Consider the following 26,797-nt stretch of genomic DNA (forward strand, 5'->3'; position numbering starts at 1 on the left):
GGGGTGAGCAAATCGCCACTAGCCATCGGCTGGCCGAGCTAGAGGATCTCATGGAAAAACTCCAAGTCTCGGGGGGTCCATCGGCCGAGCGGGAGAAACAAGCCCGCGAGGCCGAACAGAAGAAGTCCGCCGACCTGGCTACAGAGGTGGCTCGACTTGAAGGCTTGGTGAAGAAGCGCGACGAAGACGTGAAGCGCGCCAGTAGTCGGAAGAAGCGGGCGATCGCTGATCTGGACAAGATGAAAGTTGAAGTCCGAGCCCTAGATCAGCGAACTAAGGAGCTGGAAGCCCAACTAACTGCCGAACGGGATGGGCCTCCCGGGCGGCGCTCAGAAAGTACAAGGAAGAGGAGCCGAGTCGTCTGGCTGCTGCACGTCAAGATTACCTCCGCTCGGAGAGGTTTGGCACAAAATTTGGCGGCAGCGTCTCTTCAACCTTTGCCGAGGCCGTTAAGGTCACTATGGCCTACTTGAAGAAGGGTGGCCACCTTCCTGCGGGAATGCACATTCCCGCCTCCGATCTGGCGGCCATGACAGACGACATTCCGGACGGTTTCTTCAACTTCGAAGACCCCGAGTGAAGAGTGTTCCTCGTCTCTATCTTGTTTTTGCGTTTCTTACGCCCAGCGCAACTTTTTGTACTTGCCGTTCGGCGTGCTTTCCCTTTAATGCAATTATGTCTTTGCTTGCGTCTTTCTGATCGCTCTGCACGTATCTAGCCTGTGTGAAGTCAACAAACGCCAAGTATCGAAGGACCAACGCCCGAGCGGGCCTAAATGTTTTAATACTTGTGGTTTTCGCGGTTTCTTATTCTCTGATATTCGTTCGTCCGCCCGGGGTATTTATAGTCGCCGGACCGACTCTCGATTTTTAACGATGGTGCTCGTCGATTTTCCGCTCGATTTTTATAGACGCCGGCTCGTCTCCCGGTTTCCTGGCCGGAGGGTTTATAGACGCCGGATCGTCTCTAGATTTTTAACGACGGAGCTCGTCGGTCTTTTGCTCGGGGATTTATAGACGCCGGTTTGTCTCTACGGTTTAACGTCTGGGCTAGACGGTCTTCCGCTCGGAGGGTTTATAGACGTCGGGTCGTCTCTACGTTTTAACGTCTGGGCTAGACGGTCTTCCGCTCGGAGGGTTTATAGACGCCGGCTCGTCTCTACGGTTTAACGTCTGGGCTAGACGGTCTTCCGCTCGGAGGGTTTATAGACGCCGGCTCGTCTCTATGGTTTAACGTCTGGGCTAGATGGTCTTCCGCTCGGAGGGTTTATAGACGTCGGAGCTCGACGGTGCGGATATTTATAGCCGGTCGGCGTGGCTCTCGATCTTTAACGACGGAGCTCGTCGGCGCGGATATTTATAGCCGGTCGGCGCGGCTCTCGATCTTTAACGACGGAGCTCGTCGGCGCGGATATTTATAGCCGGTCGGCGCGGCTCTCGATCTTTAACGACGGAGCTCGTCGGCCTTTCAGGGCTAACTCCTTACCAGGCCGAGCGGCCTGGGTCTTCGTATCATATCCTGCGCTCGGACGATATTCGGTCGGCGCGGCTCTCGATTTTTAACGACGGGGCTCGTCGGCGCGGATATTTATAGCCGGTCGGCGCGACTCTCGATCTTTAACGACGGAGCTCGTCGGCGCGGATATTTATAGCCGGTCGGCGCGGCTCTCGATCTTTAACGATGGAGCTCGTCGGCGCGCCGATCGGCCCGGCTCTCGATCTTTAACGACGGAGCTCGGCGGCGCGGATATTTATAGCCGGCTCGTCTCCCGGTTTCCCGACGGAGGGTTTATAGACGCCGGACCGTCTCGATTTTTAACGACGGGCTCGTCGGGGATATTTATAGGCGGCCTCGATCTTTAACGACGAGCGGCCTCCGCCTGTGGATTTATAGACGCCTGCCTCCGGTTTCCTACCGAGGGTTTATAGACGGACCGCTCTCGATTTTAACGACGGGGCTCGTCGGCGCGGATATTTATAGCCGGTCGGCGCGGCTCTCGATCTTTAACGACGGAGCTCGTCGGCGCGGATATTTATAGCCGGTCGGCGCGGCTCTCGATCTTTAACGACGGAGCTCGTCGGCCTTTCAAGGCTAACTCCTTACCAGGCCGAGCGGCCTGGGTCTTCGTATCATATCCCGCGCTCGAACAATATTTATGCTCGGCCGAACAGCACGGGTCATTCGCTTACGAGTCTAAATATATACACCTCCCGGGCGATCGACTCGGGGGCCTTTACTTTTTTGTGCCGATGAAGGATATCGCACACCCGGCCGAACGGCTCGGGCCTTCGTCCTTGAGCATTTTGCACGAATAATTTACCTCCGGCCGAACGGCTCGGGGCCTTCGCTTTCGAGCGCTTGGCTCGGATAATTTACCTTCGGCCGAACGGTCCGGGGCCTTCGATTACTATACCTCCGGCTGAGCAGCTCGGGGCCTTCGTCGTCGAGCGCTTGGCTCGGATAATTTACCTCCATCCGAATGGTACGAGGCCTTCGGATACTATACCTCCGGCTGAGCAGCTCGGGGCCTTCGTTCCTCGAGCGTGCGGCTCGATCAATATACCTCCGTCCGAATGGTACGAGGCCTTCGGATACTATACCTCCAGCTGAGCAGCTTGGGGCCTTCGTTCGTCGAGCGTGCGGCTCGATCAATATACCTCCGGCCGAACGGTCCGGGGCCTTCGATCCTCGAGCCTTTGGCTCGGCTAATATACCTCCGTCCGAATGGTACGGGGCCTTCGATCCTCGAGCCTTTGGCTCGGCTAATATACCTCCGTCCGAATGGTACGGGGCCTTCAATCCTCGAGCGTGCGGCTCGATCAATATACCTCCGGCCGAACGGTCCGGGGCCTTCGATCCTCGAGCCTTTGGCTCGGCTAATATACCTCCGTCCGAATGGTACGGGGCCTTCGATCCTCGAGCCTTTGGCTCGGCTAATATACCTCCGTCCGAATGGTACGGGGCCTTCAATCTCAAGCGCTTGGCTCGGATAATTTACCTCCGGCCGAACGGTCCGGGGCCTTCGATCCTCGAGCCTTTGGCTCGGCTAATATACCTCCGTCCGAATGGTACGGGGCCTTCGATCCTCGAGCCTTTGGCTCGGCTAATATACCTCCGTCCGAATGGTACGGGGCCTTCAATATCGAGCCTTTGGCTCGGTTTATTTACTCCCGGCCGAGCGGCACGGGGTCTTCCCATCGAGCTTGGGCTCGGTTATTATCCTCCCGGCCGAGCGGCACAGGAGTTTCCCATCGAGCTTGGGCTCGGTTATTATCCTCCCGGCCGAGCGGCACGGGAGTTTCCCATCGAGCTTGGGCTCGGTTATTATCCTCCCGGCTGAGCGGCACGGGAGTTCTTACTTAAACTATCAATCTATGAGCAACAGATAATTGAAAGAACTGACCTATCGATCGGCATGACTATGACCCAATTTCTCAACTCCCGAATACCCGTGGAGTGAGGAGCATACGTTATACTTGTCGAAACTTATTGGATAGTTGCCTTGTATGTTGAAGACCCCTTTGTCGGACCGATATCGGGGCAGGAGTTGCTCCCACCTGAGGGCCGATCGGACCCTTATTTTGCTCCCATTTCTAATGTTTCTCCGGTCGGTCCTCCTGGGTCGCTCGGGTATCCGCTCAGCTTGAGCCTTCTGTCTGTTGCTGTGCCACTATCTTGGCTGCCCTCGCCTTGACTATAGCGTCAAACTCTTCTTGTGAGAGTGCCACGGTATGTAGTCTTCCAGCCTCGTCCATTGCCTCTGCTCGGATGCAGGTGCGTTCCCACAGACGGCGCTAAATTGATCCTGTCCGAACCAGGAGTCAACGGACGCTGGGGATGTGGCGCTCCCTGCTGGATTCTCGAGTGCTCCGGCGAACCTGCAACAAAACCGAGCCGGGGGGGGGTGTCCCGGCGACGGCCCTCCGACGCTCAAGTTAGGCGAAGGAATAAGAAAGTGGCTTAGAAAATGTAGACTTGTGTACCTCCGGTTGAAGAAGTGGAGGCCTTATATAGACCTCTCGAAGGAGCCTGGGCACACCAATCGAATCAATCTGTGTCAGAAGGGCATCCATAAGACCATACTGCTACTGTATCAACCTTTCCGTGACGTGATGGTGGGGCCTTTAATAGTGTCATCTTGCGTACAGTCTAATCACCATGCCTTTGCTGACATACCATATCCCGAGCCGAGCGAATAGGCCGCTCGGCTAACCACTGTTCCTTCGCCACGATTCCGGCCGAGCGGACACCTCCGCTCGGCCACTCGGCTCCAGTTCTCCTGCTTTGGCGTCGGAAACCCAAACCTTTGGCTGGGTAATCTCTGGTTCCGCTCGGACGGGACCCCATCTGTGGGTCCCCCATTCTTACCGCCGGATCATACATAATGATAATCGTTATTTTTTCCTAGCATGCAAGGAGGAATGAAAATTTGAATTGCATTTCAAATTAGGGTATACCTCCCTTACCCTTGAAGCTCCCCCTTGACTTGAGCTCGTCTTCTTCTTCTCTCATTTCTTCAATTGTTCCAACTTCTTGAGCTCTCCCTTCCTAGGGCATTTTGTGTGGTAGTGTCCCACTTCTCCACACGTGAAGCATCTAACGTGCTTCTTCTCCTTCTTTTTCCTACAACTCAAATTAGATTCTAAATAAATTGAATTGAGTTTAGGAGATACCTCTTTCTTACCCAATGGACATCTACTCTTGTAGTGTCCCTTTTCATTGCACCCGAAGCACACAATGTGATCTTTTAACTTTGCTTCGGTGGAGTTGCTCACTAGGTTGACCTCCAAGACCTCTTCTTTATCCATCTTGGATTCTTTTTCAACCCTTGAGGATGTTGATGATGCTTCATCTTCCTCATCCACACTTGTGGATGACCTTTTTTCATCCTTCTCTTCCTCGGATGTTGAGCAGGCTCAACTTCCGTTTGCTCCTCCTCAACTTGAGCAATTAAACCCATCTCCTTGGGTCCTTCTTCTTCTTGTGTAGCTTTAGGTTCTTCCCGTAGAATCATCTTCACTTTGCTCCACAAATCGTGGGCATTCTTATATTCACCTACACCACTCATCACATTAGACGACAATATATCTATTAAGATTGATATTACCTTTGAGTTTGCCTCCGATCGTGAGGTTTGCTCTTCTGTCCAATGTCGTGGTCAGAGTCTGTTCTTCTTGTCTCTTGGGACTTCGAACGGGTCCTCGATCACCATCATGGTGTCCCAATCTGTGTCGAAGAAGACTTCCATCTTCATCATCCAAAATGTGATGTTCCCAAGGCTTCCTCCTTCAAACTTTGGAGGTGCAATCAAGCCGGTCATCTTCTTGTATTTGCTCTTCTCGGCGATTAGTTCGGTGAAGTGCGACCTTCGCTCTGATACCACTTGTAGGGGATCGGATAGAAGGGGGGGGGTTGGATAGACGGCGCCCCCCCCAAATACTCGCTTTCTTCCTACACTTGTTAGTATGCGCAGCGGAAATCTAATACTAACTACAAATATGAAAGCTAAAGACAAAGAAAAGAAAGCAAACCGCTAACACGTCGATGTAACGTGGTTCGGAGATAGCTTGCTCCTACTCCACGGCTACCCGTAAGGTGGGCGATCCCTCAATCCATCGGTAGATTAGTCCCCGACAAACTCCGGCTAGCTCAAACCTCCTTGTGGGTGGAGAAACCTCACCATAAACTCACCAAGACCTCTTGGACACAAGGGAAACTCTTGAGCACTTGTAGACTACTAATTAGACTTTAACCAAGTCCAATTTTGTCAGAGATAACCAAGTTTCCAAGCCTTAGTTATATAGGCCGCGGGTTGAAAACCCCGCCTACCAGTCGACTGTCCTCTGTGGAAATTCGACCGTTACACCCCAACGGCTCGATACCAGTCAACTGCTAAAACTAGCAGTCGACTGCTCCACACTAGCTCAGCGAACAGAAGTATTCTGTTCGCTCCCAGTCGACTACACCAGTCGACTGATAAAATATGCAGTCGACTGATGAAACATGAAGTCGACTGGTACCGAGTACATTCTCTCACATCACTCGGACCCTCACCCTTATGACTCATTTAACGCTTCCTTCGCAGCCTTGACATTTTGCCTTCAAGCCTACTTCCTCTTTGGCTCTCGTCCCTCAGATGCATACAAGCCCGCGGCTCGTCCCCAATGCCATCTTTCGCGTATGCCTCGAAGTCGCTTCCCTCGGCCCTTGTCCTTGCTGCCTTGTCCACAGTCCTTCGGATGCTCCATCCTTCACCGGATCCAAAGCCGTCAACCTGAGTCACATGTGTATCCTGCAGTCCTGCACAACTCAAGTACACATATCAAATAAAAGGGTGAACCTAACTTAAACCCTTTGCCCAACCACCAAAACACATGGTCCCGCAGACCATTGGGATTGCTCCAACACTCACTAGGACTTTCCTAATGCCTAACATCCAGTTAGGACTTTTCCAGTCAAGTCTCCTGTCAACCTTGACCTACTTAACTTGTACTCTCATCAACTTGGTCAACCCTTTGACCATCTCCATAACCGGACGATTGCTCCAACAATCTCCTTATATTGTCAAACGTCAAAACTGAAATCCTGACTTAAGCTTGACTCAACTCAAGCTTAGTCAAACTGGTCAAACTTGACCTAGGAAAATTTCCCCAACACCTTATAGTTGTCTTGAAAATTCAGCAATACAAACATTATGTTATATCTTTTTCTATACTATATTCCAATCAATCGTCAAATTCTTTAAACCATTAAGGATTGAATCACCTTTTAAGGTTGTTGCTCTAGCTGATTTCTGCATATTAATTGACTGATTTTACTAATCGTTTGACTGATATGATGAATTCGATCGTTGAATCCTATAGAACGATTTTTTTGACCTATTTGACCATATTAGTCGATTGATTTTCCAAATTAGTCGAACTAATTTACTCCTAAATCAAGTCGATTCAACTAGTTTACAAATTGATTCAATTGATTTCAATATTAGTCCACTGATTTCCTAAATCAGTTGAATCGATTTTCTTTTACTTGATTTCCTAATTAGTTGAATTAATTTCTCAAATCAGTTGAATTAATTTGCTTCTAGATCATTGCCACCTTTACATATGATCCAACGATCGGTTCAGGCTTCCACCTCTCTCTAAGAATCTAGCCATCAATCTTTTTGGACTTTCCTTGCCTTGCATCTGACTTTACGACTTGCAAGGACTTTCTTTTCCCTAGTATCCGATTGACTTCAACTTACTAGGACTTTCTTTGCTCAGTATATGGTCGATCGTGACCCGTCGAGACTTCCGTTATTACCAAGTGTCCGGTCCTCTATGACCCACTAGAGTTTCATCTCATGTTAAGTGCCCTTCATAATTCACTTAAACTTTCCTTCTCATGCCTAGTGTCTGGTCCTCCATTATCCACTTAGACTTTTCTTTTATCAGTTTTCTGTTGGACTTCTGATCACCAAGTGTCCGATCCTTCGTGATTCACTTCGATTTCCCTTTTGTTAACTTTCCGTTGGACTTCATATCACTAAGTGTCCGGTTCTCCATGATCCACTTTGATTTTTCTCTTGTCAATTTCTAGTTTGACTTTCAATCATCAAGTATCCGGTCCTCTATAACCCACTTGAACTTTTCACTTCTAATCAAATATCCGATCATCTTAATTTACTTAACTGCTTAATATATAATATATTGATTAAATATTAAAATCCAAATTATAGTCCATCTATGCATGATCAAATTGGTTAACCTTGATATCCGATGGATCGCACAAATAAAAATTAATATCTCAAAAACTTATTAAACGTTTTTAATGTGAATAAGCATGCCTCAACAAATGGAATATAGTAAAGCTACGAATATAAACTATCAAAAGTTTAAAAAACATCATATAAATCATAATTTATATTCAATAAGTATTTAAGAAAAAAAATAGAAGCATTCCGATACAATTTGATGAGTAACTGGGAACTTCGCCTGGGTTTATGCGAACCGATTTAGTTGCTTGTTATGGTCCAAATTGCACCCTGCAGATCGACCGCCGACCGGTGCCCCAACCAACCACGCTTTCGTGGACCGCAATGCATGCGTCTTCTCCTTCCTATTTATGTATCTCTCCTCATGGTCGTCTTCTCTGCAAGGAGAGGAGGATTCTGAAGATCTCTCCCGTAAGCCTTTCTGGTGCGTTCAGATCTTCTTGTAAGCCTTCTCTCTGGTCGATTCAAAAGATCTCTACTGTGATTGCTTACTTGATCTTCCTATGGTCGCAAATCGTTTCCAATTTTTGTCGTATACTTTCAGCGGATTTAGATCTGAGAAGTTTCTTCTTTGTCTTTTCTAAATCATGAGGTCATTTTCTCTTTCGGCATTTCTTGTGACTTTTTCGCCCAAAGTTTGTTCTATATTTGTTCATCCTCTAGATCCGTAGTTTGCACTTGGTTCGGAATTTTTTTAATTGATATTTACTCTTTCGGGTCTTGCACAGAGAATCATGGGACTCACGTTTGCGAAGCTTTTTAGCCGCTTATTTGCGAAGAAGGAGATGAGGATTCTGATGGTGGGGCTTGATGCTGCTGGAAAGACAACCATCCTTTACAAGCTCAAGCTTGGGGAGATTGTCACCACCATTCCTACCATCGGTATGCATTGTTAATATTCGCATAAGAGCTCCTCCTAAAATGATGCATTTCATTATTGTTTCCATGATGGATTATGCATTTGTTTGGGACCTATACTCTTTATTCCATATTATGACGGAAAGGGACTGAGGAAAGCTTGATCTCAATTCCTACAATGGTGGATATAAGCACAATTAGTGGGTGATGTATAGAACAAAGAATTAAAGGGGAGAACGAAGTGCACCTAATTTTATCTTTTGATGGGTCCTGTCATAGTTAATTAGGCTTTATGACTAGAATGGCTAAAGTTCCCATTTTTAAGCATATATGAGCAAACGGCTAGGAAAACTAAAAAAATTATATTCAAATTAGAGCAAATTGTGATTAAAATTTACTTCACAAAACCAATGAGGGAGGCAACATGTTTGTTGTAACTTGCATGTATCTATTGGTTGACAGTTACCACATAACCAAGCCTTTTGGATTTGGTTAGTTGTAGAAAATCTAGTTCTAAAAATATTTCATGATATGAACTTCAATCACACAACCTTGGTTCCAACTAATTAAACATTACTCCAATTTATTTTATTTTCCTCTCTTCGTTATTCACACACACGCACGCGCGCACACGCCACACACATGCGCGCGCGCACACACACACACATGAGGAAAATTATACGCATCTAAAAATTTTAATCTTGAACACTATAACCTAAAAGGGAAGCCTAAACCTTAAAGGAAAAGTCTTATTAGCTTAAACTCATTATAACCCAACCTTTAAATCCTAAAATCTTGAACCCTAAATACATATAATATACCCCTTGAGTATCTAAATTTTTTAATTTTGAACACTATAACCCAAGAGGGAATCCTGAACCCTAGAGAGAAAATCTTATTGACTCAAACCTATTATAACTCAACTCCTAAATTCTAAAATTTTAAACTCTAAATACATATAATATACCCCAAAACAAAATAATTTTTTTTTTTTTTGAAAAAATGGTCTGAGTCCATTCAGGCGCTTGGATTGACTCCAGGCACCTGAATTCAACCCAAGGCGCCTAGAGTCAATCTAGGCGCCCAGGTTCCGTAGCTTCGCGTGGCGTAGAGTCCGCAGTAGAGCAAATTCGTGTCTAGATGATACAATTTTGTTAGAAAGGAAGAGGATAAAAATTCTTAGGCAGGAAGATGATATAGGAGAACTTTATAACTCTTGTTTTCAATGTTTTGATATGTCAAGTACAATTGGGTTTTTTTAGATACAAGAGAAAGTTCTAGAGACTCCTCTAGATTAATGATTTTTTGACCAAATTAAACTTAGACTTTAGATACGAGGAATGTACGATGAATGTACTCTAGATACAATGAGTGTACCCTAGATTCGATAATATGTTCTAGATATGATAAATGTACAGTGGATACAATGAGACTATGATACAATGAATGTGCCTTAGATACATTAATATATTCTAGATACGATGAATGTATTCTTATCTAGAAAAAACTAATTAATTTAAGTTTATCTTTCCAGTACCCTATAAACTTCATTTTTTTTTACTCCAAGCCTTTGCTCTTTATCTTGCAAAATCTTCAAGCCTTAATGCTTTGGTGAAAATATCAACATTTGTTCTCATGCCTTCACTTGCTTTTAATCTTGCAAAATCTTTAAACTTCACTGTTTTGGTGAAAACATCAATAATTTGATATTGTGCCTTCACCTGTTGCAATTCTCAGAGAATGAATAAATTAAACCATAATCCAAATCCAAAGTTCCTCTGACATATTCTTTTACTAGCCTTCATATGAGATCAAGTTAGGGACTCCATGTAACGACTAATGAGTTCAACTCCATAAAGAATATTGGTTTGGAACATGTTTAAGTATCTCAAATTTTTTAGACATTAATGGATTTACATTCTCACCATAGTTAAATCTAGATGGTTTGACTCATTCAATATGAGTGACAATTGATTGACAGGTCTCCATGTCAAATTCGTGCAAGATTTTATTGCATATCCCTTTTGATAAACAAAAAAAAAAATCATTATCAGTTTGCTTACTTTAAAGCAAGATAATATGATATCATCCCAATATCTGTCATTTCAAATTTTGTAGCCATGTTTTTTTTTTGAATTCTTCAAACATTGTCGAATTACTTCATGTGAAAATCAAATCATGAATAAATAGACAAACAATTAATAAATCACCTATCTCCTTTTTCTTAACATAGAGATGATATTCATATGGACATTGTGGTTGTTTTATGTAAATAACCTCCTCTAACTTGCCATTTAAGAAAGTTGACTTGACATTCAACTTAATAATGCTTCATTTTCTTTGTATGACTAATGCAATAATCAATTGAATAGATTCTAAGTGAGCAATTGGAGCAAAAACTAAAATATAATCAATACTTGACTTGGTTGTTGACGGAATCCTCTTGAACTTTGTATTTTGGGGCCTCCTGCATTCTTCTTTCTTTGTTGACTCATTTCAAACCATACACTTGTTTTCCTTTTGGAAGGGTTACCAATTTCCCATGTGTTATTGTTTATTTTAAGCTACTGTTTCAAAAGTTAGGGGCTCTAAATTTGCAAAAATACAATAAAAACACAATCGTTGATTTCATCAGTTTCAACACATATATTCTGCAAGCTTTTTACGGGTGTTTTAATTGAACTCTTCATGAGAGGTAGGTGGTGGAGTTGTGTTGAACTTTCTTCATGAGAGGTAGGTGGTGGAGTTGTGTTGAACTTTCTTCATGAGAGGTATATGGTAGAGTTTATATGGTAGAGTTGTGTGTTGTGAGGCACTATGGTCTACTCTTCTTCTCCAAAGCAGAAGAAAATTATAAGCTTTTTCCTTTTTGAGCTTCCCAATTCTACATGGCTTCAACAAATTTAACATCTCAACTTACAACCACTCTACCATACTTGGGCTCTATAATTTATGTAACCTCTGTAATGTAAATCATATTCAATACATAAATATTAAACGCTTGACAATTAAATTGGATTTCTCTTGATAAGGTACTTGAGCATATGCTATGCTGCCCCGGGGCTAGGATGCAGCGGTAAGTGCGCGCAGTTGTCTCTCAGACACCTACGGTTCGATTCCTAGCTATAACATATTTGCAGGAATTTTTCCTCCAAATAAGACTTGCAACTAAGGGATGCTAGGTCGCCCACCACAAGTGCTTCTCGATTTACCTTGGTGGCGGGTCGAAAACTTCCGTGTGGTCGGGCCGGTCACCCAACCTCGACATTACCCCAGCCTGGTTAATTTTTTTTTGAGCATATGCTGTGCTTTAAAAAACTCACAAATATTTGTCACTAGGCTTTCTTCCATTTTATGCTTCTTGAAAAGTTTGATCTTTGACATTCAATGTTAGAGAGTGATTAGACAAGGAACTGCACAACAAACAAATTCAACCCCAAACTCCTTTTGCATATTTTTGGCTTTTAGCATGCATCTTGCTATATTTAGAATGGTTTTATTCTTTCTTCCAGCTACTCCATTTTATTGTGACAATCTAGGAATTGCCAAAGAAAGACTAATTCCATGAGTTTCATTGAAGTCATTGAACTCTTTGGAAGTGAATTCGCTTCCCCTATCAGATCTTTTGATGTTATACCATAATACCAAGTCTCATTTTTTCTACAAGTTTTTTGAAATTTTTGGAAGCAACAAAAGCTTCTCATTTTTTCTTAAGAAAATAAACCTAAGTTTTTCTTCTAAAATTATCAATAAAGAGTAAAAAGCATTTACTATTACTGAGTAAGGGTTGATTGATCAATCCATAGACATCTACATACACAAGAATCTTAGTTGCTTTGAATGTTGCTTCTTTCAGATAACACCTAGCATAATGGTTGTTGAGAACACATGCTTCACATCAAGGTTCTAAAATTTACTAGGCACTAGTTGAGCGCTAGACCAGTGCCTAGGCCGCCTAGGCGGGGGACTAGGCGTCGTTAGACGAATTCCTCGGTATCAACATAATTTACATAATAAATCACATATTATAACTCTAACACAATAATATCAAATTTAAAATGATTTCAAAATTACACAACTAATAAAATATCATTGGACACGAACTCAATATCATCGGACACAAACTCAACATCAAATTTATTTTACTTCTCCATAATTTTCAACAACATGTTCTTCATCGGACACAAACTCAATATCATCACTGATCCTCCTCTTCTTCGGATGTAAAATCATCCTCGTAGAGTTCTCTTGCTCTAGGGCTCCGAACCTCTTCTTCGGTTGCAAAATCATCCTCGCAAAGTTCTCTCACTCTAGGGCTTCTTCGGAGTTATAGATTTTCATCTATTCCATTTGCTTTATCAACCATTTGCCATGTGAGCCTAGAACCTAGTTCAATTTTATCATCTACTCCACCATTGACAATCCAACCTTGTGCATTTGATGCATCTTTTGCAAGAAGAAAATCGACATTTCTTTCTTTTTCTCTTTTTTTGTTTGTTCAACAATCTGACATTAAATTGGATAAATACTAGATTATTCAGCTTTTTACTGAACCATGTACTTAAGTTTTCTAAATACCCATTTCACGTAGGGAAGTTTCAAAATGACCAAATCACGTACCTATTTTCGATTTTACCCTTATCAGTCGACTGGTGTTTTAGAGCAATCGAATCAATTTGGTTCCGTATCGAGATGTTCGATTTTTAATCAAATTTTAAATCAGTCAAACTGATTTATTTTTTTTTTTAAAAAAAAATCAAAATCGATTTTAGATCAAATTGGTTGATATACCAAACGACCTCGGATTTATATAAAACTAGTTCTTATATGTTTGTCTATCTCTCTTGATTATATCCATGCCCTCAAATGTCATTTTAACGTTTGGTATATCAACCGTTTTTACCCAAAATCGGCTGATAGATCAAACGACCTCGGATTGACATGAAACAAGTTCTTTTATGTTCATCTACCTCTCCTGATTATATTCATGCCCTCAAATATCAATTTGATCTAATATATTGAGAGCAATTATTTTTTAAACACGAATTAAATTTTTAAACCAGTTGATGAACCACATGACCTCGGATTGACATGAAATAAGTTTTTATATGTTTGTCTACTTCTCCTGATTATATCCATGCCCTCAAATTTCAATTTGACCTAATATATTGAGAGCAATAATTTTTTGAATACGAATATGTTTGAAAAATTTAATTCGTGTTCAAAAAATCATTGTTCTCAATATATTGGGTCAAATTAAAGTTTTAGGGCATGAATATAATCAGGAGAGGTAGACGAACATATAATAGCTTGTTTCATGTCAATCCGAGGTCATTTGGTCCATTAGCTGTTTTTGCCCAAAATCGGCTGATGGATTAAACGACCTCGGATTGACATGAAACAAGTTCTTATATGTTCGTCTACCTCTCCTAATTATATCTATGCCCTCAAACTTCAATTTGACCCAATATATTGAGAGCAATAATTTTTTGAACACGAATATGTTTGAAAATTTTAATTCATGTTCAACAAATCATTGTTCTCAATATATTGGGTCAAATTAAAGTTTGAGGGCATGAATATAATCAGGAGAGGTAAACGAACATATAAGAACTTGTTTCATGTCAATCCGAGGTCATTTGGTCCATTAGCTATTTTTTCCCAAAATCGACTGATGGATTACATGAAACAAGTTCTTATATATTCGTCTACCTCTCTTGATTATATCCATGCTACCCTCAAACATCAATTTAACCTAATATATTGAGAGCAATGATTTTTTGAACACGAATATGTTTAAAAATTTAATTCATGTTAAAAAAATATTGCTCTCAATATATTAGGTCAAATTGATGTTTGAGGGTATGAATATAATCAGGAGAGGTAGACGAACATATAAGAACTTGTTTTATATTAATCCGAGGTCGTTTGATCCATCAGCTGATTTTGGGCAAAAACGACTGATGTACCAAATGTCAAATTGACATTTGAGGGCATGGATATAATCAAGAGAGATAGACGAACACATATGAACTAGTTTAATATCAATCCGAGGTCGTTTGGTTTAACCAATTTGATCAAAAATCGATTTTAATTAAAAAAATAAAAAATGCAAATCAATCAGTCGAACTGATTTGATTAAAAATCGAATGTTTCGATATAGAACCAAATCGATTCGACTGCTCCACAACACCAGTCGACTGATAAGGGTAAAATCGGAAATAGGTACGTGATTAGGTCATTTTGAAACTTCCCTACGTGAAATGGGTATTTTGCAAACTTAAGTACATGGATCAGTAAAAAGCTGTAGATTATTCAATTTGTTGACATCCAACATATTTCGTTTCTTTGTATGAATCTAAAAAAAAGAGAGAGCAATTGCGATAGTTAGTAACATGAATATAAAACTTTAAAAATTAATACTTTACTTTAATTAAAGTTTAAAACTTACTGCTTCGAATGCCAATTGGATCTCTCTTGATAAGGTACTTGAGCATATGCTATGCTGCCCCCGGGGCTATAGTGCTTCTATTAGGTACCCACGGTTCGATTCGTAGCTTCGATCTATTTGTAGGGATTTTTTCTCTAAATGAGATTTGCAACTAAGGGATGCTAGGCCGCTCGCCGGGAGTGCTTACCGATTTAGCCTGGGCTGGTGAGAAACTTCTGTGAGGCCGGGTCGGTCACCACAGGCTCAACGGAGCGTACCATAGCATATGCTCAAGTACCTTATCAAGAGAGATCTAATTGGCATTCGAAGGAGTAAGTTTTAAACTTTAAGTTTTTAATTAAAGTAAAGTATTATTTTTAAAGTTTTATATTCATGTTACTAACTATCACAATTGCTCTCTTTTTTTTTGTTAGATTCATACAAAGAAAAGAAATAGGTTGGATGTCAATAGATTGAATAATCTACAACTTTATACTGAACCACGTACTTTGCAAAATACCCATTTCACGTAGGGAAGTTTCAAAATGACTAATCATGTACCTATTTATGATTTTACCCTTATCAGTCGATTGGTGTTTTGGAGCAGTCAAATCGATTTGGTTCTGTCGAAATGCTCGATTTTTAATCAAATCAGTTGACTGATTTTTTAAATTAGTCAAACTGATTTGCTTTTGGTTTTTTTTTTGTTTTTTTTTTAAATCAAAATCGATTTTAGATCAAATTGGTTGATAGACCAAATAACCTCGGATTTATATGAAACTAGTTCTTATGTGTTCGTCTCTCTCTCTTGATTATATCCATACCCTCAAATGTTAATTTGACGTTTGGTACATCAGCCGTTTTTGTCTAAAATTGGCTGATAGATCAAACGACCTCGGATTGATATGAAACAAGTTCTTTTATTTTCGTCCACCTCTCCTGATTATATCTATGCCGTCAAATATCACTTCTACTTCTTCTCAGTAATTTTCAATAACTTATTATTTGTCAGACGCAAACTCAATATCATCATTGTGATCCTCCTCTTCGTCTTCGGATGCAAAATCATCCTCGTGAAGTTCTCTTACTCTAGGGCTTCATCGGAGTTGTAGATTTTCATCTGCTCCACTTGCTTCATCAAAATCATTTGCCATGTGAGCCCAGAACCTAGTTCAGCTTCATCATCTTCTCCACCATCCACAATCCAACCTTGTACATTTGATGCATCTTTTGCAAGAAGGGAATCGACATTTTTTTTCTCTTTTTTGTTTGTTCAATAATCTATCATTAAATTGGACAAATACTAGTTTGTTCAATTTGTTGACATCCAACATATTTCTTTTCTTTGTATGAATCTAAAAAAAAGAGAGTAAATATTATAGTTAGTAACATGAATATAAAACTTTAAAAATTAATACTTTAATTAAAGACTTAAAGTTTAAAACTTACTTCATCGAATGTACTTCAATTTCTTTCACACCCAGATGAACTTGTAGTTAATGAAAATATCCTCAATGTGACTCTTAGAAAGTTGGGTGTGTGAGCACTGTATGTACTCCACCATGGACATGGATCAAATGTATCATTATTTTTTTCACATGTTTTTGTTGTCAATGTTTTTTTTTCAAATAACCCAGTCTTGTCTCTATATTTTACAAATTCCTTGTTAATAATTGTATCTTGCAGATCTAACTCATTCACCTGTAAAATTTCCATATATTCAAAGATTCTCGTCACGACTTCTTCATAAAGAGTAATAGAACTATCTTTATAGTAAAAATAGGGATTCAACAAAAAAAATGCAGTGGTATGCAATGATGCATCAAGTCTATCCTTCATTTTTGACTCAATAATCACTATGATAGGCTGATAGTTTGATTCCACGTTGTTTAGGGCCATCTTGATATCTTCTTTAGCTTGAAGGAGCTCCTCATATAAAAACCCCATGGATGACTTTCTATCTTCATCTACCAATCGAAGAACTCTTACTAAAGGAGCAAATATTTTCAAACAAAGTATCACACCATTCCAAAAACTAATGCTCATCACAATAGAGTAAGTCAATTTTCCTTTGTTTGTTTTTGACCATTTATATTTTTGCCACATATCACTTGTAAACATGTCCCTTAAACTAGATTTTTTTTAATCAAGCTTTGCAATGTGAGGAAATTTGATGCAAATTTGGTAACTGCTGGCTGAACTATATCTCTCTTCTTCATAAAACTTCTCATCAATGATAAACTCTTATGGTGAGCATAAATGAAAATGGTAAAAGACTTGGCTTGCTCAATAACCTTTTTATATCGTGGAAGCTTGCCAATACTTTCAAGCATGAGATTAATAGTGTGAGTTGCACATGAACTCTAAAAGATCCCAGGTCTCTTTTCTCTATCAATTTAGGTGCAATCATATTGTTGGTGACATTGTCTGTTACATTTTAAATAATATTCGAAGCTCCTACTTGTTCAACACACTTGCCAACATACTCAAAAATAAGTTTAGCTGTATGTGCCTCATCTGAAGACTCCTTAGACTCTAAATATATAGTACCTAGCTTGCAATTAACACACAAATTTAAGATATTTCTTTTTTTTTTCTATCACTCCATGCATCTGTCATTATCGAACACCCATTCTTCTTTATATTTCTTCAGCAGTTGCTTTGTTCTTTCAACTTAGATTTTCAACAGTGACTCCCTAAGCTGATATTGAGTTGGTGACATGACTAGAGTTGGAGACTTGAATCATAGTCCAAATTGACCCACTACCTTCATTAATTGTTTGAAGCTATCATTATCAACAATATTGAATGAGATTCCATTTCATAAACTCATCTGCCAACATATTGTTGAACTTGTTGAGTTCTCTCTGCGAAAATTGCTTCATTTATATTTTTTTGTCAAAGCATGAACCTATATTTTCTAGAGCAATTACCGATGCATATCTATCCATGGGGTGAAGTGGAAGAGGTTTTTAATTCCATCTATCCCTTCAATTCAGGACTTACTTCGTCTAGAGAAATAGTCACCTCTATTCTACAACTTTGTTCTTCTATTATTTTATTCTTCTTTATGTTCCTCCCTTCTAAAATAGCCTGTTTGCACTTATTTTTACCTTCTTGAGATGCTTTTCACAGCCAGATGCATTTCCAGATATATTTCCTATGTGCTCCTTGACCCTATACACTCCTCCGACATCATTTTTTCACACGGCTTGCATTTAATTTTGTCGAGGTTCTTAGGATCAATCAACATCCCATACTCCCATCCAATGTCATTTGACTTTCTCATAAGACTTCCGAATTCAGGTTGAGTGACGGATGTCATTGAAGATGGATTACTTGCCATTGTAATTGTGATAACCGAAAAAGCGATTTAACAATAGATTTAAGATATAAATCAGTAAAAAAATATTAATATAATTCAATAAAAAAAATATTATTAGAATATAAATGTGATTTATATAAATTAATAAAATTTATTAGATTTTTTTAATTTTAAATATAAAATTTTGAATATAAATATGATTTATATGGATTAATAAGATTTATTAGAATTTTTTAATTTTAAATATAAAATATCATAATATACATTAATTAATAATATTTATCAGAATTTTTAAATTTTAAATATAATATTATTAAAATATAAATAAATTAATAAAATTTATAAAAAGATTTTAATTAATATATTTTTTATATAGTTTGTTGGGGTAAGTGAGGAGTGGTTTAATTAAATAAATAATAAATAAATTAAAAACAAAAACATCGTGAGCGTTGAACGCACGTAGGACGCATCGGTGGCGGTGGATGCGTTCTCGGACGTGATGCTGGTGTTGGACGCGCCGTTGGAAGCATTGGCGCCGAGTTTGGAGGCAACAGATGCGTCCGGGAACGTGTCCGCCATCGTTGGACGCGTCTTGTGACCCGGAAGCGTCACAGGAGGGAAAAAAAAAATATTATATAAATTGAAAACCTTACCAATCATTTAGCAGAGTCTTCTGGAGGAGGCAAAACTAGCATGAGCAATTTAGGGCTTTAAATTGAAAAAAAAATACAAAATTTCCGCCCCACCCAGGGGCGGCTGGGCTGGCCGCCTGCACCTTTCTGGTGCAGTTGCCGATCGCCGAATGCCTAGCTAGCGCTTAGGGCGCGTTTTAGAACACTGCTTCACATAAATGATTGGGATGATTGATTGGAGGCATCTCTTTCACCATCTACTTTTCTCCCATGGCCTTCAATGCTCCAAAGTTCAAATGACCAAATTTCATGTGCCAATGCTGTGCTTCATCTTGCACATTGGCCTTCAAACATTTTGCTTCAATTATTTTAATATTTAATGTAAGCATCCTATTTCTTGACATAGCAACCTTAGCAAGCAAATTAACATTTTGATATCTAAGCTAAAGATAATTATTTTTCATAAGAATCTCACAACCTTTTTCAAGTACTTAGCCTAGACTTAGAATGTTATTCCTTAATTTCAACACAAGTAAACATCTAGAATCATTTTATGGCTACCATCTTGGAAAGAGATGAGAATTGTACCTTTCCTGTCAATGTGGATTTTTAAGAGAAACGGTGTTTTTCACTTTCTCGTCAACCTCTACAAGTATTTCTTTGTATCCACTCATCTGATTGCTTGTAACATTGTCCAAGTACCATAAGCTATTATCACCCTTTTCTTTCTTCTTTGATTTATAGCAACAAAGTTAATTCTTCAGTTTCTTGATTATCACCAATAAGATTAGTCTCTTCTTTAATACCATTACTAGAACCTTAACATTCCCAAGTACGATGACCCATTTATGACGAGCATAGCATTCAACTTAAGATTTTCATACTTTTTCCCATTTGAAGTTGAATAATAGTTTTGTCCTCTTCCTCTCGTCCTTCCATAGTCTCTAGGTGATGCATAGCTTCTTTCTTCATGACTATAGTTGTCTCTATTACTCCTACTTGATCCAATTTAGAAATGACCACATCCTCTTTCTTTCCACGTGCTCTTCCTCATTCACATCCTATAAAATAATTGTTTCCTTTTCCATCATCCTTCAGTGTAGTGTTGGCTTTGAGAACTTGCTCCAATGGCTCTTCTTGTCTTCTCTTGATCTTTTTTTCAAGGGCTTGTAGTAAACTATCTAATTCTTCAATGGAGTGTAAACCTTTTGTTCCTTTAATAATACACACGATATAATCAAATTTAGGAATCAAAGAACGAAGAACCTTTTCTACTACACGTACATCTTCTATCTTGTCTTCGTTTCTCTTCAGTTGATTCACAATTGCGATTCGTACTCTTTCATTTGCATTGCTTCAAAATCACGCCTTAGTGAATGAAGTTTTACCTTCTTTAATTTATCACCTTGGAAAGCCTTTCCCATATCTCCCAAACTTCTTTTGAAGTAGTAGCATCAGCCACCTTCTTGATCATTAAATCATCCAAATGTTGATGGATGAGGGTGAGGGCTGCTTAATCCTCCTTTGTCTTTGACAAAGAATCACTTGAGATAACTCATCATCTTCATTTATATATATAGACACACGCGCACATGATTCAACTCTCACTTTGATGAGGTTTCTTTGCTGAAATGTGGATCACTACATTAACTTAAAATGAACTTATGGTTGCAATATACATGCAATTTGGTTTAGGCACTTGGAAATATGTATGTGTTTGTTTTTTTGGTTTTTTATAATCAATTATAGTTCATGTATAATAATAGAAGTTGCTGGAGTGTATATGTTTGTAGAATAACAGAAATCTTAGAATCAATATTCATACTGTCGTTGTATTCCAATGCAGGCTTCAATGTAGAGACTGTTGAATACAAGAACATTAGCTTCACTGTATGGGATGTTGGTGGTCAAGATAAGGTACTAGAATGAGCTACTCATCATTATCATCCGCTTCAAGTTTTGTTTGTCTGAGCTATTTAGGATTAGCTATATGAATCCTTTCTCTTCATTGAACTCTATGCAAAGTATAATATTCAAATCAATAAATTAGCTGACAATCTTCCTCTATCCCTTACACATTTACTCCTAATCTAGTTGATTAATTATATTACCTGTAAACACTATCAGCTGCCTTTCAGCATATCTATTCCATCTCAATTTTCTCTCTCATTTTATTATCTATTGGTGGTAGACCTGATCACTCTCAATTATTGTATTTGTCAAATTTATCCTTTCTAGTAATTCCACACCAAAAATTGTATTAGATTATTACATTATTAGATTGTGATGCCTAGAATAGATTTGTCCTTTGACTAGGTATAATCCATTGAATGTAGTATAGTGGGACTTAAAGAGTATGATGGTTTTAAAATATAGAACATGTACCCTTTAGAGTTGAGAATAATTGTTTTGCTACACACTTATTCAATTAGTAGTCAATCAATTTATATGCCTTTATTCTGGGGATTTCAGATCAGACCTCTCTGGAGGCATTATTTCCAAAATACACAAGGCCTTATTTTTGTTGTTGATAGCAATGACCGAGATCGTGTTGTTGAGGCAAGGGATGAACTCCACAGGATGCTCAATGAGGTACTTATATTCATAAATTTATCTTCCAAAATATCTATTGCTCACTATGCTCTTGCTACTAGTTTTGGAAAGTTTTACAGTAATTATTTCAATAGCTTCAGTAATTATTTCAATAGCTTGTTTTGTAAGAGAGGACATACATTTGTTTTCTGTTTATATTTATAAGACAATCCCAGGAAATATGATTTAAAAACTGACTCTTTGTGATCATAAGATATTCAACATCCTTTCTGTCAATTTATTTTCACTCTTTAACTGTTTAAATGGTTGTCCTGCTTGTGAAATAATTGATATACTGAACTTGCATATCCTTATTGGTGATTATGTGAAAAACAACTTAAACTCTTAGTTGATGGAACATCAAATACTGCAGAACTCAAAAAAAAAAAAAAAAAAGAAGAAGGATTTCTTAAATTTATCTAAAAGACAATCATATGGGTTGTGCTTGACAATTAGAATGGTCTACTAAAGTATTTTGGTAATGGTAAAACCTTCAAGTATACAGGGTTAATATCTGTTTATTTTATTTTATTTTATTTTTTCCAGCCTGTGTTATTTTATGGATTTTGAATATGTTCTGGTATATTGGTAGGATGAGTTAAGGGATGCTGTCTTACTTGTCTTTGCTAACAAACAAGACCTTCCAAATGCAATGAATGCTGCTGAAATCACTGATAAGCTTGGTCTGCATTCTCTGCGTCAGCGACACTGGTAAGATGCTCATTTGGCAATTTATCTGATTTAGTTGGTTATATTATGTTAAAAGGGAGCCTTGATGCAATGATAAAATTGCTACCATGTGATTCGGTGGTCACGGGTTCGAGTCGTGGAAACAATCTCTTACAATACATGGTAAAATTGCGTACAATAGATCCAATGTGGTCTGACATTTTCTAGACTCCGCATCAACGTAGTTTTGTGCATCGGGCTATCCTTTAGTTAATTATATTCTATTATAACCAAAATTATTGTCGGTTATCGTAGACATTATGGTCGAAGAGAATTAACATAGCATTTTAAGCATAACTAAACTATGTGTCCTGATATCTAGTAGAGAGAGAGAGAGAGAGAGCATACATTTTCTGAATTTGTTACATAACACAATTCTTGGTCAAGGATCATTTGGTTTTACCAAAATATGGATGATAGGGAAAATCGAGGTCAACTAAATCCTTGAATAGTGTAACATTCATTTTGCATATGCCATAGTGGTATGAATCCCTGAGACAGGGTAAGGTGAGCTTGATTGATGCTTCAGGCTACTAACAGATTTCAAGTAGCTTCTAAATTGAACGTAGGAATCCCATCCAGTTTTGCCAGTTTTCTTGTGCTCGGTCAATGGTTTAACATGCTTACGCTTCTGAATCATGATTGGTATTTCGGCACTTGCTATGCTCAGGTATATACAGAGTACTTGTGCTACATCTGGGGAGGGTTTGTACGAGGGGCTTGATTGGCTCTCCAACAACATAGCCAATAAGGTATTTCTTCCCTCAATCACAAGGTTTTGATTGAACATTTATGTATATACTGACACGAATCTTATCTTCACAGTAATAGATGTTGCTTGATGGACAAAGTAGCACTCGGCATTTGCCACACGGTTTGATGTTTTGTGTATGATATGGATGAAGATAGCTCTAATAAGTTGCTTGTTATCTTTCGTATTGTGTATTTGTACCCTGGATTTCTTCCACGTGCTGCATTTTTGCTGTTAGGATATATTGTTTAGTAGAAACATGTCTTTTAATTCATTTGCCACCTTGTACTATTTGGTTGGTTAGGCTGTTTCGTGTTAATCATATGCATCAGTTGTTTCAATTTTTATTTTTTTTGGCTGTTTGGTGTTGATATATCAGGTGTGTGCGCCCGTGGTTATACTCAACAGGGAAGAAATGGATCATAAGAAACTTTTTTCTGCTATTATAAGATTTGCCTTGTCCGAGCAAGTCTTTTGTAGGGTTGAGTTGGAGAAATTCAAAGAGAGGAAAAGGTCGAGGTGTGAATAATTGGATAAGTATTGCGGAGAGTGGAGGACTATCAACGAGGTGGGTAATTGAGGTGGATTACTGAGGCGAGCAGCCTAAGCGGGATACCGAGTGGAAAGGTATGGAGCAGTGACATTCTCTCGTCTCATTTTCTTTCATTCTTATCAGCGTTCGCCAAAAGCTTTCAAAAAAGTTATTTTTTTGTCCCTCAAGGCATTAGCTCCCCTTCCCATGATTCATGTCCTTACCTTTTTGGCACAAAAACTAATAGGCTACCAAATGCTATAGCTCTGATTGGATAGGATTCTTTGTGATTTTGGGTTTGTAAGTTCCCTGGTCACTAGATTTATTGAGGTTGCCCTATCACTGCCTTTGGCTTCTTTGTAGTTTGGCTTGTCCTACCACTGGCTTCTTTGTAGTTTGGCTTGTCCATGTTTGACCTTGCTTCTAGTTCCCTTGGACAATGAGACTCTAGCAAACGAGTTACGTATGAATGGTAGGAGTAGAGCTGAACAATTGGTTAAAACTAAATCAATCAAATCGAACAAATTGAAAGTCAAATAAATCGATTTTTTTAAATGATTTAATTTTTCTATGAAAATTAAATAAACTGAATTGATTAAATATCAGTTAATTTAATTTTTTTTTTATCAAATTAATTAAAATTTTAAAATCAAATGTAGATTTTGTTTAGTTAATTATATTTTTAAATAAAAAATAATTAAATTAATATTTTTATTTTATTCAACCGAATTACGATTTAAATTTGAAATTAACCGAAAATGGAACTGACTTTTTTTTTAAAAAAAAAAAATTTAAAACTGAATTTCTAAATTCGATTCAATTAATTCAATTTTATTAAAATTTTGCTCACCTCTAGGGAAGAGACTTATACATTCTACTATGACCTCTACTAAGTTTGTTGAACTTAAATGGTTCTACGATCTGTTATATAATTTTATTTGCTTGGTTCTCTAGAAATATCACTAGTGTTCTAAGCTTCACACTTTTTTTTTGGTTGATATTTCCTAGCTGACCTATGTTTTTCTTTCTTTCCTTTGTTGGTTGGGCTCCTAAATTTTCCTCACTATAGATTAGGTAGTTTTCTTTGAATTTTTGAAGGCACATAATTGTGTTCCTAATTAAGTTACATTGTGCAAGAATTGAACTTAAAAGAGAGTTTTCAAGAGCCCTATTGAGTGTGCTTTTACAAAAGAATCGACTACATGCCCCTCAATCTAGGTGGAAGGTGGAAGTTAAATTTTGTTCTTCGAACAATTCAACAAAAATTAAAGGACGGCCCTTAATTTTGTATCTGTAAAAAGAGAAAACCCTATGTTGAAACATATTAAAAGAGTGTCATCGTTGTAATAGCTTTGGTCTAAATTATTATGTCTAGCAATTTTTGCTAAAACTAGATTCTAAACTTTAAAACTGACTAATGTTAGTCAAATATTAGTTAAAATTATTCGGTTAAATATACTCTCAGTTGAAATTGTCTTAATATGATCAAAATTACTCCACTACTGTTGTAGCAGTTTGATCGTTTTAATCAATGTTGGAGTAATTTTTATTAATGTTGCAATAGTTTTAGGATAAGGGTTATAAGTGAGTTGTAGCAATTTTCGCAAAAAAAAATTCACGATGTTAAAATTTTAATCCAAGCGGGTCGACGGGCTGATCGGACACTTGGCGAGAAGTCTAGACGGGTCGAAGGGCTGACCGGACGTCTGACAGGTAAGTAAGGTAAGTCACTAGAGGGGAGTGACTGTGAGGACGCGTTCCCGAGAAGGGAACATTAGGCGTCGATCCGGCTTAGATCCATTTTAGATATCTAAGTCGAGATCGTGACTAGATTCCGGTCTCGGAAAGACGGAATCTAAGTCATACTTTTTATATTAAACTTATAAACTGTGTTAACATTTTGTTTTGCAGGATATACCTTATCTATTTGCCTCGGACTAACCTTGTCTTGCAGGAAAGCTGTCCTCTGGAGAAAGGTGGTCCGGGCGCCCGAAGGGGATTCCGGCACCTGGGAGGTAAATTTTATCCAGGTCGCGCATCGTCACGTGGAACTCGTTGGTTGGACCTGCCACGTCTCACCAGGGCGCCCGGAAGGGATCCGGGGTGCCCCGAGCCTCATATAAAAGGAGGGTTAGAGGGGAGCTTCAAGAACACCAACGGAAAGAAAGTCTTCTACTGCTTGCTCTGCTGCTCTGCGCTCCTGCGACGCTAACAAAGCTCCGACAACACGCTCCTTCCCTTTTTGGTTAAATTCTTGTCGGTATTTGCTTTATTTCCATTAGCATTCATGTACTTTAATTTGTAATAATTTTCGAATTGCTAGTGATTGCCCACCGAAAGCACCCTTGTGTGTGGGCTTTGGAGTAGGAGTCGACACAGGCTCTGAACCAAGTAAAATCAGCTTGTGTTAGCATTGTCCTTTTATTTCCGCTGCGTTTATACTCGAACGATTTTGTTTATCGATATTCACCCCCCCTCCCTATCGAATCTCATGATCCAATAAATGGTATCAGAGCAGGTACCGCTTTGATTTGGTGCAACCACCAATCAGACAAGAGGGGATTTGTTTTTAATTTTTTATCCTTTCTTCGGATTTCAGTTTTTCGTAAAATTTCAAACTGGTATAATTACCTTTTTGGAAATTTCTTTCCGTCGTAAATACATCTAAATTGGTGTAACACCAATTTAGCTATTTTTCGCGCACTACTAATCCAAGACCAAGTCTTGGAACCTCTCTACTTGTTTTTGTTGTGCAGATCAAAAAAAAAATGTCCCAATTGGAAGGCTTCAGCATAGTACGTCCTCCCCTATTCAATGGGGATGACTTCTCGTACTGGAAAAAAAGAATGGAAGTCTACCTAAAGACGGACTACGATCAATGGTTCAGCGTCATAAAAGCCTATCGAGCGCCAGTCGACAACTCCGGAAATCCACTAGACCCGGAACAGTGGACTCCGGACATGAGAAAGAAGGCATCAACAGAGAACAAGGCGATTAACACACTACACTATGGATTAACAAGGGAAGAGCTGAACCGGGTCGGACCACATCAGAATGCAAAAGAGCTGTGGGACAAATTGATCGAGCTGCACGAAGGAACCAGCGACGCCAAGGTAATGAAAAGGGATTTACTATTAAATAGAATATTTAATATAAAAATGCAGGAAGGAGAAACGGTGAGTTAGCTACACG

At 39.1% G+C, this 26,797-nt stretch overlaps 1 protein-coding gene across 2 annotated transcripts; it reads left to right on the plus strand.

Moving 5' to 3' along the window:
- Positions 1 to 8,021: 8,021 nt before the first annotated feature.
- On the plus strand, positions 8,022 to 23,414 carry LOC121984328 (ADP-ribosylation factor 2). Of its 2 annotated transcripts, none has more exons than XM_042537208.1 (7): positions 8,022 to 8,180; positions 8,485 to 8,638; positions 20,848 to 20,918; positions 21,474 to 21,593; positions 22,186 to 22,304; positions 22,993 to 23,074; positions 23,148 to 23,414. In XM_042537208.1, exons 2-7 carry the CDS (start codon positions 8,491 to 8,493, stop codon positions 23,148 to 23,150), a joined length of 543 nt encoding a protein of 180 aa, XP_042393142.1. In that variant the 5' UTR covers positions 8,022 to 8,180; positions 8,485 to 8,490; the 3' UTR covers positions 23,151 to 23,414. The 2 variants fall into 2 exon arrangements, with proteins under 2 accessions (XP_042393142.1, XP_042393141.1); XM_042537207.1 differs by having other exon boundaries at positions 8,040 to 8,198.
- Positions 23,415 to 26,797: the final 3,383 nt, after the last annotated feature.

The sequence above is a fragment of the Zingiber officinale genome, chromosome 5B (assembly GCF_018446385.1).
Source record: "Zingiber officinale cultivar Zhangliang chromosome 5B, Zo_v1.1, whole genome shotgun sequence".
Classification (NCBI taxonomy): domain Eukaryota; kingdom Viridiplantae; phylum Streptophyta; class Magnoliopsida; order Zingiberales; family Zingiberaceae; genus Zingiber; species Zingiber officinale.

What these genes read in the sequence shown, in the direction of transcription:
- LOC121984328 (XM_042537208.1), top strand. Translation starts at nt 8,491, where the DNA reads ATGGGACTCACGTTTGCGAAGCTTTTTAGCCGCTTATTTGCGAAGAAG. An exon ending in ATGTTGGTGGTCAAGATAAG is followed by an intron (nt 20,919 to 21,473) that starts GTACTAGAATGA and finishes TGGGGATTTCAG; the next exon opens with ATCAGACCTCTCTGGAGGCA. An exon ending in TCTCTGCGTCAGCGACACTG is followed by an intron (nt 22,305 to 22,992) that starts GTAAGATGCTCA and finishes TGCTATGCTCAG; the next exon opens with GTATATACAGAGTACTTGTG.